This window comes from Saccoglossus kowalevskii, chromosome 12 (assembly GCF_978046115.1).
Source record: "Saccoglossus kowalevskii chromosome 12, keSacKowa6.1, whole genome shotgun sequence".
NCBI classification, from domain to species: domain Eukaryota; kingdom Metazoa; phylum Hemichordata; class Enteropneusta; family Harrimaniidae; genus Saccoglossus; species Saccoglossus kowalevskii.
Window position 1 is genome coordinate 10,700,615 of NC_140652.1, and position 12,346 is coordinate 10,712,960.

The window sequence follows — 12,346 nt, forward strand, 5'->3', positions numbered from 1 at the left end:
AACATTGAATGACTCCATTCATTCCGTGCGAAACATATATTTTGCTGGTGTTGGACACATAAAAATTTACTTTTTAGGTTCTCGGATTATGTAGATGATTTTATGGGTGATACATTTTCTACTGGATGAAAACTAGTTTTTTGTTTATAATCATTAGACAAATTTCTTTTGACATGTAAGATGTATGTTTACACAGCGAATTCTTTTTAAGCTTTTATGACCTCTATTTAGGTCCATACATTTACACTAGGACTGCTATTATTGACCCAAATCACTTTTTGAAAAGGGGTCAAAACAATTACAAAATAATTACAAGTCAGTAATATGGACATGTTATATAAGTGAAAGAATGAAGTAAATGTGGGTTTTGTTAGCACGAAATCACTGCTTTCAAGTTAAAGTGTGGAATAATATCTGTAAGAAAAAATGATTATATGAATTTGAAGTTTGTAGGTGGTTCAATAAAATAACCAGTGATTTCACATGCTTAATACAACTGATGTGTCCAGCTTGTTGACTAGGGCATATCGTTATTTTTGTTATTATTTATTGTCTCTAAGACTATAACTTAAATAATTCAAATATTTTATAACTATTGAAGGAAAGTGTAAATTTAGTACTGCATTTTAGAGTGGATCCTACCCTTATTACGTTAGACAGTATCAAAATAAATACTCCATCCAATCCACAATCGTTTCTAGAGAATTATTCGAGCAAATCCATTGAATGTGATTACAGAATAGCAAATTGATTCTGCACAGACTTTATTAGTTTTTGTTTAAAATCCGTTCATATTAGTTACCTAATGAGCCATCTATGTTGAGAATGGCAGTGGAATATACACTCAAAAAGAATAAGGAGCTATTGGATAGACTTGGAAGTCGATTTTGGTTGAACATGGCATATGTTTAGGTAGAGAATATATTTACTGCTTATTAATGACAGGCCGTGTTCTCAATGGATGATAAGAAATATAAGCAGCCCTGTTAACAGGCGGTAACCGATCAATGATTGAGGTAATTGCTCAACTGCGTGTCGCCCATTATTGGGGTTTCAATGTTTTCACCCTGTTATCGCGCAATAATCTGCGGCTAACCTTTAAAGTCGTATAACAATCTTATCATTCAAAAACTACCGGAATTATAGTGCATTGTACTCTACGGAAAGATTAATGTAAGATGAACTCGGGCGTAAATAACCTCATATTTATTGTTATGCTGGTTGTTTAAGCTTTTATTTTTTATCCAAACGACAAATTCCCTCCCTGTGTGCACACTGGGTGACACGGAGTCGACAGTCAATCTACTTTTGTTTATCACTTATTCCCATGCAGGCATTGTTTATGGTAAGTGTTTTCTCACTTACTATTTTTGACATTTCCGAGTTATGGTGTGGTATTTAGTTCTATAATATACATTTGTCAGACGATAAGAACACCGAAGGGACAATGGAATCACAGCTTTGCTTGACGAATTGCATGGATTTAAACAAACACTCAGTGGTATACTACACTATCGAACGCCAAGTGATTTGACGTTTAGACTAATTCGTATTATTTTGAATGTGAGCGCTATTTTAGTTTGATTTCACCAAATGTTATCAGAGGGAGTGCGTTGTGTGTGGCATTAATCCTAGTGCTTTTTATGGCAGAATGCTGAGGCTATTTCTGGTCAAATTGATACCAATCATCGAGTAAGATAAAGGAGGTAGCCACGCGACTGTTTTTGGGTATATGTCGTTCTTAACATAATATATAGAAATACAACGAGAAGAGTCTCAGTAATACTTTTTATTTTGTAGATATAAAATTATTGCCAGAATATATAAACAATATAAATTCATTGCTTCAGTAGGATTCTAAACTCTAAAAATAGGGATAATTGTACATGCAAAATAACACACATACTTTACAAGACAATGCCCGGAATTCAAACTAGAGGTCAATTGACTTAACTACTGCAGGTAGACGTGCTACCCACAACTCCGCGCTATATTTTCGCTTCACATGGCTAATGTTTACCTCCAGCTTGCTGGTCCAACCAACAGCAATTCTGCCTAGTGGTTGGGGTATATTTTATGGTACTAGTGGTTCACTAATATTTTATATTACATAAATATTTGCTTTTTAACGTTCATGATAGGGAAAAGAGGAAAAAAAGTAAAATGAAGCAGAGCATAATGGATATGTCTCCTTGACCGTACGTGTATACAATTTTATCGAAAGTCAGTCGATGAGAGCTAGCGGGGGTGGGGGTTGTCAGTAATGAATGAATGATTTTGTTGTTGGTGGCGTGAGCCTTTTTATGATTAACATATGAAAATTACAACACGAGTTTAATAAATATGATATCACAGGTCACAATTTTTTTCCGATTCGCAACTGTTTGTTATTTGTGTGGGCGCTTTCAATTTCATCAGCGCTTCAGATTCATTTGCATACAGAAACGCCGCTTCTTAAACACAGCTTTACCGTCAATTGATCGCCTGTTATTAAACTATAATTTATTTATGGAGCTGTCGTGATCTTTCTGGTGATAGCAACACATTGGCAACCTTTTGCTTAATTTTGCTATACTTCTATTAGTGGTATCAATGTATTAAATATTGTTCGGTCCCAGAGGTAAATCCTCAATAGCATGTAGAGTGGATGAGACAAAGGAGCGATGAATAATAAATTCATATACACCTACATCAGGTTGTCTCTTTCAAAATATTGATAACATTTAATTCATCGTTTCGCATTAAAAATAAAGTATCACCAACACGACACGCTCGATGAATGGTCTTACTGCAGGTAACAGGTATTAGCAAATTACAATGAAAGGCATAAACCTGGGGATGTTGTGAATTACATTTTTCAGATAATAGTAAGTTATAACCATGCGCCAGGGCGTAATAAGGCTGACCAAGAGTGATTGCTAAGTTGGTTCGTACCTAGATTTGAAATTACATACCACAAATTGGCTTTGAAATGAAGCTGTGGAACTTTTGTAAATGCTTGATATAGCCTTATCTCAAAGTGAAGAAATGTTATGATACGATATTAAACATTGAATGACACTGTTATACAAAAAAAATGTTCAGAACAAAGAAAATCGAACCACGAAAAAACAATGATATAATGAATAACAAATATAACTTAATGATAAAGAAAGACAAATAATGTCGGCACTGATCTCTCCACATAAAAATAGATTTTGTTATTTCGGCCTCAGATGTACATTGTTAGGTTAAGAACACAATATGCTATATTATATCTTGACACTTGTCATAGTGAAAGGCCTGCTTATTGCAATTAAGAGGGGCAACCACATGACTCACACTGGACAGGGGGTTCATTCACTGATAGAATGGGGTAAACAAAACAATAGTACTGGAATACATATACACCAAAAGAACAAGTTAAAATCACTAAAATAGGGGATTTTATAGCGATGTGCGCAATAATGGTAACTCACAGTTCCAGGATGTGGAAATTGATGGCAGTCAATGGCTTCTGTGACGAAGAAATACATAAGTCTTGCTTGCAGAGGAACGCTGTTATACCGAAGAGCACTACTGAAAGCAGAGGATCGCAGTGCAGTTCATACAAGTCTCACAGAATGACGATGGAAGCCTGCACACTTGTCTCACAATATCGTAACAGCAACACACAGGGTACTCAGTTGAAATGGTGGGCAACAACTGTCCTCAGTCTAGCCTATTTTTAGGATATAAATGGGCCAGATTTTGGTACACCACCTGGGTTTCCACAGAAATGTGGTCTAGCTACCAGCAGTCTCACGATGACATGCAGGCTCTCACTTAAACAAGTCAGTAGATCGTAAATATCCTTTGTTATGTAAATCACAAGCACGCCTGGTAGATTCCAATTGTTCTTCCAGACTTGTAAGCAAGTATGACCTGTTATCACACTGCGATGCACACCGTTTCTTTCCATGATTTCATGCACACTTCTATTTGAAGGGTTTTGGGTAATATAAAAACATAGAGTAAAGGATGCTAACAACACTAAACAGTTCATTGCTTCTATTGGGCCAATCAATTACTTTCGAATATTTCATGAGTCACTAGTGCTGCACACCATTTGTTCTTAAAAAAATCTGACAACTTGTTTCAATTTCTGTTTTAAATGTTGCGTTGTCGACTATGGGTAAATAGCCCTGCTTTTTAGGAGTTCACATACATTGCATATTTATAGGTAATGTTTATAAATAACCAGTACATCCTACGATTGTACCCATGTATATTCATATCTAAAAGACGATGATCGTTCTGTAAGAAAAACAATTACGGGGTCCATAAACAGATCACGTCCATATAAGGAATAATATTCCTTTAAATGCAGACGTGTTCCGGGAGCTGCAAGTCACCAAATGTGGAATGTAATAGTTAGGTAAATACCGGGTTAGTTCAGATACCGACATCTAACAAATACCATGAAACATTTGAAATAAACTTAAATAAACAGTACTTAAAAGTGTTTAGAAATGATATTAATATTCATGATGAACATTGACAGTGATACAAATATTTATTGTGTCTCTTTATAGATTAATTGCGAGCATGTCGACACTCAAAGACAAATTGGTGATACAAACCGACAAAGAACTAACATCGTCCCCGAACAAAGTTAGCATAGTTGGAGTTGGGGACGTCGGTATGGCGTGTGCTTTTACTCTAGTTCAAAAAGTGAGAAGAATCGTATGTATTTATTTGAGCACATATAATGCTGAAACATAAAGCCTTTGTGATTACAAGATTATCTAGTCTATTACTGTTATTAGTAGCATGTCTACAGTAGTTATAATGTTTATATACAAGAGAAACTACTTGGACATTCACAAACAAATTTAAAGTAGATATACACGTTTGGTAAGGGTATATATATCACAATCTAGCCGTTTTTTTGAAAGCAGGGGTTTAATCTGATTTGTTTTCCTGTTGACTGTAACAATTTATTGAAAATAACTAACAACATATATATGCATAAACATCTAAATATTTCCTCGGTAGATTGAAAAACCAAGTATATGATGATTGTTCTTATTCACAATCGCTTTTTTAATAAAATGTCATATTTAAGTTAGGAACATGTTGTTTCATCTTAGGGGTTGGTATCAGACCTTGTCTTGGTTGATATACTTCAGGACAAATTGAAAGGCGAGATGATGGATTTACAACATAGCATGGCTTTTGTAAAACCGGTAAATATTGTAGCTGATACAGGTGAGTCGAGAATGAGTTACGCCCTTGTTTGACAGTTTGAAACAAGGCAGAGCTGAAAACATTACACATCAGCAGTCATATCATCAACGAGATTTCAGGCTTTATCATTCCATGGTGGGTCAAAATAATGTACAAAACCAAATACAAAATGCCGTCAAGACATGCCTAAATTATGCACATATTTTTCCGAACTAATATAGGATTAGTTTTTTGTTTTTGTTGTACTTCAGATTACAAAGTAACTGCTGGTTCTAAAGTTTGTATTGTCACTGCGGGTGTTAGGCAACGTGTCGGAGAAAGCAGACCCAATCTTGTTAACAAAAATGTTGAAATATTCAAATGTAAGTACTGTTAAAAATCCAAAGTCTTTTAATTTTGCAATTTCTAGTTTTAGTTTTTGCATCAAGTGTAAAAGATTGTCACATGCCACTAGCAACATGTTTATCATGTATTGGCCAGCATGACCTGGACATAAAAATAAGAATTATATATTAGCATAAATGTACCTCCATCTTTTTTTGTCATTTTAAAGATGTGACACATCACCCCCAACCAAGCTTAACACATGTAAATGTGTAAAATTAATGTTGTTTTACTGTCAAACAAGAACAATCAAAAGCATATATTCTGTCAGCTATTTTTACACATTTACATTTGAAAGTACTGAATAACAATGTTATACTTCCGTTTAAATTCATATTCTGTCATTTATTTCTCATCTCTCATTTCAACAATATGTAGTGTATTCAAGTTAGGAGTAGCAAATTTAATGAGATTTATTTATATTGATATTTTTTTCACAGCTATTATTCCACAATTGGTTAAGTATAGTCCAGAAACTATCATTTTGGTGGTTTCCAATCCAGGTATGAACTTTTACGGATTGACAATCCGGATTCACAATTGTTGAAAATAAGTATGACTGCCAAACCTCAATCTCAACATTCTCAACATGTTTCAATCGCATATGATAAAGACGCGCTATTGTACATTTTATGTTATTGTTACAAATCCAATACCTGACGTCATATATTGCATGACGTATTCTAAATGGTTGATGCTTTACGGGTTATTCAAACTGAACACAATGAATTGATTTAAACAATAACGCAACATGTCCACGTAACAGTACGGGTGTGAGTAGCAATATGTTTACTTTCACTTTCCTTGTTCGATGGATGTCAATATATGTAGTGCAATACACATCTCATATATGTCGCGTCTTAAAGTGGAGACGCGTTTCTGTGACGGACACTGTTGACTGGAATTGTCAAGTTTTCTATTGTTTTGATCTGTAGATGTCCATCTTTAAAAATAATGCTTTGAAAAAAATATTCAGAATGATAAACATCTGCATTCGCAACTAAGAACTACATTAGTTTCATCAACATACGTCATTATTACGCCATATAATCGCATTGTTCCTGGCGTAACTTATATGGAATGTAAATTTGTTTGTGAATTAACAACAACTAAAACAAGTCATATTCATCTTTACATCCAGTTAAACCATACACATATCATTCATTATTGAACACTACATATTTATTGACGGGCAATATCGTGTATGTTGTTGATATACGTTGTATGGCGAGAACCAACGAAATGCTGTAAATTATTTTTTCACATCTACTATTTTTTTAATTGTAGTTGACGTAATGACTTATGTGGCGTGGAAGATCAGTGGACTGCCTCATAATCGCGTAATTGGAAGCGGTACAAACCTTGATTCTGCACGGTTCCGATTCATTCTTGGACAAGAATTAGGAATAGCGCCATCTAGTTGTCACGCGTGGATAATTGGAGAGCATGGAGATTCAAGTGGTGAGTCTTCTATGAACAGTTCAATCTGTTATTTAGTTTATATATGTTCTACAAATATTGTATGACAAATCTTGAAAAAAACGCCAGTGGCTCATTGGAAACAACTACAACTATCTGACATAACACGTTACCATCTTAAATTGAGTAAAAAAAATCTTGCGTGTATAATCTTACAACTCTGATTGTCTTCAGATTTCGGTCCGCTTTGTGTAATTATTTTGTTTATCCGGGATATGAGTTCAGATGTAGATTATTAGGCAATGATGTTTACTCTCAAATATAAAATATAAATTTCACTTATCCATTTTTCGATGGATGTTTTCAATGACATAATTATGTCAGCGTTCTCGTTATATATGTTAGAGGTAAACTTAATGTAAAAACTGAAAATATAATTTCTGAATATAATTTTGTTGAATAATTGCTATTAATTGGTACCGTCTTAAATGAGAAAAGCATAATTTTTTTTCCAAAAGTAGTATTCCTAAACATAAGGATGATAATATAGTTTGATATCTCGAAGATGTCCATAAGAAAAACTGCACTGATTTTATTAAAACCAGAAACAAATTTACCCTGTATGATTTTTCCCCAAAATCATTTCTCACATTTTTCACATGTCAGACGAATAATCAGCATTTTATATCTAAACAGTATTTTATCCCGAAGATCCAGTGTCCGAGCCAGGATGTTAATTGTTGATTTTCAAACCTTATAGGTTTTTTTAATTGAATTCTTGATTTTCACAGTGCCAGTATGGTCGGGGGTAAATGTAGCTGGTACATTACTGAAATCCTTAAATGCTGATGCGGGAATCGATGCTAGTGCTAGGAAACTGGATGGTCTGCATAAGAAAGTTTTTGATAGGTTGGTATGGATGAGTGTTTTGTATTCATTTATCTAGTAAAATACTTTGAAATGTAATACGTGAATGTCAAATATGTTGAATTCTCTAGTAAGCCACGTTATTCGATAAACGAAGTTTTACTCGGCACATTCTTCCTTTTGTCCAAAAATACGTAATGAAGATGGTGTAACATTTCATCTGAGACGAATATGTTTGTTTTTTAAATCGAGTAAAACAAACAAACTGTACACTATACTAGAGACTGTGCGGATGTGTGTGATGTATTAAACCATTGCAATAAAAAGGCTGTAATCTAAAGCACATTGTCATTTAATAAGTGATATATACCCGTTCAATATATTCACAGCGCATATCAGATTATTCATCTGAAAGGGTATACATCATGGGCCATTGGTCTTAGCGTGGCAACTTTAATTCAATCTATTTTGAGAAATGAAAACAAAGTTTTTGCCGTGTCTACATTGATTAAGGTATGTGATTCCATTATCTCACTATATATTCTGTCAGTTGCAACAGCATTGTGCTATGTTAAAAACATATTTGTAAAGTACTATAACTATATTCGTTTAGAAACAATATAATTTGAATAACGCCCTTACCGACAAAGAGAAAAACAAAACAAAAAAACACACTGGCACATACACATACATACTGAGTGTTTATCATTCTCAAAACTACCTTCTTGAACTCGACAAGCGATAGTTGTTTGTTTAATTTTAATTATTTATTTTTATTTAAATGTTCGAATTAGCATGTTTTGATAATCTGAATAATATGGAGTATTGTATTGTTGCGTATTGTTCGTATTACAAAAGATGCATTGTTGAAATAGGTGTTTTATTCAGACAATTAGGTCATCAGAACTGACAAACATGAAATTAAATGGAAATGTTTAGAATCAATGTTTGTTTTATTTAGGGATTTCGTGAAATAAAGGACCAAGCATTCATCAGTTTGCCATGTATACTTGGTTCATCTGGTGTAATTGGAGTGTTGAACCAGCATTTATCTCAAGACGAAGCCGAGAAGCTGAAAAATAGTGTATCGATTGTTGTTGCATTGCAAAATAGAATTGACATTAAAACCCCAGAAAAGTAAAAGAGCGTTTGCAACAGCATGTAATCATTGTTCTACATCGGGCAATATAAGTTTTGTTTGTCTCATAAATATTCACGATTTCTCTTAAATTATTCATGATATTTATATCAATTTCAAAATTCCCGCAATTTTAATTTTGGATTGAAGACATTATGTTGTTGACTTATCTTTATTTTATTCGAGATCTACTAGCTAGCGGTTGTTTTACTTACCCTTTAGAACTTAGTAAGTTTGATGATAGTGGAATTCCCCTTTATGTATAATATTATATCATAACAGTTATCAAATCGTAGGTAATAACAGTAATAGGTAACTTTTGTATAATTTAAAATGTATTCTTTTATAAACACACCTAATAATTCAAAAACATTTACTTAAACTTTTAGAAAAAGAATTAAATTTGGTAGAACAAAATACATGCAATTGTTATAACACGATTTATTTGCATTTCATTGTGACGTCATTCACTTTGATACAAGTGGATACATTGTATACCATGATTTAGATTATTGCATAAATTATATCGTAACATGAATAAATGTCGTATAGTTTGTATAATTATTGGCTTAAACTCGTAACAAGGATAACACTAAATCATTATACTGATTAAGGTAAGCTCATGTAACGATGGGTCTAGATCGTTGTTACGTTGTTACGATTATGCTTAATTAAATTTTGAATACAAAAAAAAAGTTATTTATTTTTATTATATTCAATATACGGTTGGTCATTTCTTCTTGATGTGAAATAAACAAAAGTAGTCCAGAATCTTACACTCTCTATCAACCCTCAATCTTAGGCAATGTATGAAGAGACAAGACAAAATTGAATGATTTACAAACAGTATCGTAACAAATAGAACAGTTTAAGCGATGGAGATGTTAACATTTGCTTAACGCAAACATACATCTCAATTTAATAATGACTTTTAATGGGATAATGCTGCTAATATATCCACTTAAATTAAAGAAATAAATTATTCTAAACTCAGGCAATGTCTCGTCAACATTTTGATTTCAGATTTCAACACTCACATTCCTTGCGAACTGTATTTTACCATTACCTGCATTGACGTCATCAAAGGAAACACAGGAGTGTTGCTCCAAATAAATATATAGCTATCTTTATTACCGTCCATCTGTCCAGCACTGCAACGCCTCGGACACATACTTCCTTCTACCTAGCAGGGAATAAACCGTGCGCAAATATAAGTGCATAATCAAGGCCGATGTTCAAATTACTCATAAATTTAAAATCCGCAAATTAGACAACAATTAGTTTGAACATCTACAATTTTTCGTTGGGATAGTTCATGTAATCCGGGATATACTTAAAACATTATACATTATCAAAGGTTTAAGAAAAACTATTATTTGAAAAAGGTTAGGCAAACTTATATAAATCAATAATTCAACGATTTTGTTCTTGTTCACATTCGCCAAATGAAGGCACCATAACACGGAATATCAATCAAAATGCGTAAAAACGAAATATGTTTATTTAAATGGACAATAGTCGATTTATTTTACTGTTACGGCCGAGTTTGAATCTAAAGTTGAATGATGGTCAGATACGGGTCTTTCCATTGACCCCCACCTCAAACAAGGGAATCGCAACAAGAAACGACACAAAAACACGTTGTTATCAGAACTAAATATTGTATTCGTATTAATGTATATAGTGTTCGAATGAGATAGCACTGGATTGTACAGTACATGAAAAGGTACATACAATCAAGTACTATAATTTCAATATTGGTCAAACGCAATATACATAATATCACCGGCATTCACGCCGTATTCAAATCGTTGGGAAAATCACATGAATATATTATCCTAACACCAGACTACAGCTGGGTTTCACAACAACAAACTCCAATTCAATTACAATCAATTCAATTCAATTCAACTAATTAAACAGTGGCTGCAGAAACACCACAATAATCACTACAACAAATAGTACTCTATTCAAAGACCAAAATAATCTCGGAATTACAATATATTGTCATGCAAATACAAATCATAGGGATTCAATATAATTACAAATATGTACGCAAACACTTTATCTCAGTTCGTGAACACAGTCAGTTCCATAAAAATACCTGGCTACGGTAGCGCGGAAAGACACATATCAGAACTACAGCGTTGTTAACGAGGCGGTATTGAAGTACAGGTGGTGAATGAGCACGCAATTTCAAACGCCACATGGCGACACCAGAACCTTGACACACCTGCAGACCACGCGAGGTATTGTAATGAATGACAACGAATTCAAGTCCGACGACCTTTTTATAGACAATGATAAATATTCACAAAAACAAGACTAAATAACACTATATCATACATACAAATTAGTTGAGTTGGCCATTATTGGACTTCTACTACTGCGTATCTTGTATTATTTCAACATGGATTTCGTATATTGAACATTCTTTTAATTGCTTGCAAAGTGTAGTTCGATTGTTCTTGGACATTGCGGCAGCACACAAGATTGTATCTTACCATCTGTAATGGATGGCATAAGAACCGGAATATCAACAACATAAACATGTCGGTACTTAAACAATGAAAGATAGGACTACATTTGCTTTAGTGAACACAGAATGGCGAAACCCGGTAAAGATTAATCTCGCACTTGAATGGATTATTGGGAATCTTCATGAAAGATCAGAATTAGATTTGTTTTGTATGTATTAATTTAATTTCCCTGAAATGAAGTAAGGTGGTTTACATTTACCTCTGCCACAGAAGAGGATCCAAGCCAATTTAACATAGCAGATACATCACAAAGGGGCATTGTTCTTCAACGTCTAGGTATATCATGCATTTAGTAGTATTTTATGACATTGGACATTGATGCTGGATTTTGACATCTTTCCTACATGGAAACACATAACAAACGATGTCATTGGACATCATGCAGGCGCTTTCGATGGGTATGTATTAATAAGTTATCAAAGCAAAAGGGTCAAGTAAATGCGGATGTTGTTTAGCACGCAATATCGACACTTTAGTCCAGCGTCATATATGTGAACTTAATGAAGTTTGTAGTGAATCCGAATGTTTGCAGCTACTATTATACCTAGATTGTTGACTAGGACATGTCGTTATTCTTGTTATTATTTATTGACTCTCGATCTAAAACCCAACCACTGTATCTTAGAATGGACACTACCCCTGTTAACAGTATTAAAATGAATATACCATCAAGCCCACAGTCATTTCTGGAGAATTTATCAAGCTCAAAATTCATTGAAGGAAAGAAAATGGGGACTACCCTGCTACTGAGGCATTCATGCTTAGAATTACAGTGAAATATACACTAAAG

General features: G+C 33.7%; 1 protein-coding gene across 1 annotated transcript; it reads left to right on the forward strand.

Moving 5' to 3' along the window:
- The first annotated feature begins 1,257 nt into the window (after nt 1-1,257).
- Nucleotides 1,258-10,009, forward strand: LOC100371086 (L-lactate dehydrogenase B chain-like). The gene is made up of 9 exons (XM_006825837.3): nt 1,258-1,345; nt 4,554-4,692; nt 5,112-5,229; nt 5,460-5,570; nt 6,033-6,095; nt 6,880-7,053; nt 7,803-7,920; nt 8,268-8,391; nt 8,840-10,009. The coding sequence occupies exons 2-9, from the start codon at nt 4,567-4,569 to the stop codon at nt 9,017-9,019; spliced, it is 1,014 nt and encodes a 337-aa protein (XP_006825900.2). The 5' UTR covers nt 1,258-1,345; nt 4,554-4,566; the 3' UTR covers nt 9,020-10,009.
- Nucleotides 10,010-12,346: the final 2,337 nt, after the last annotated feature.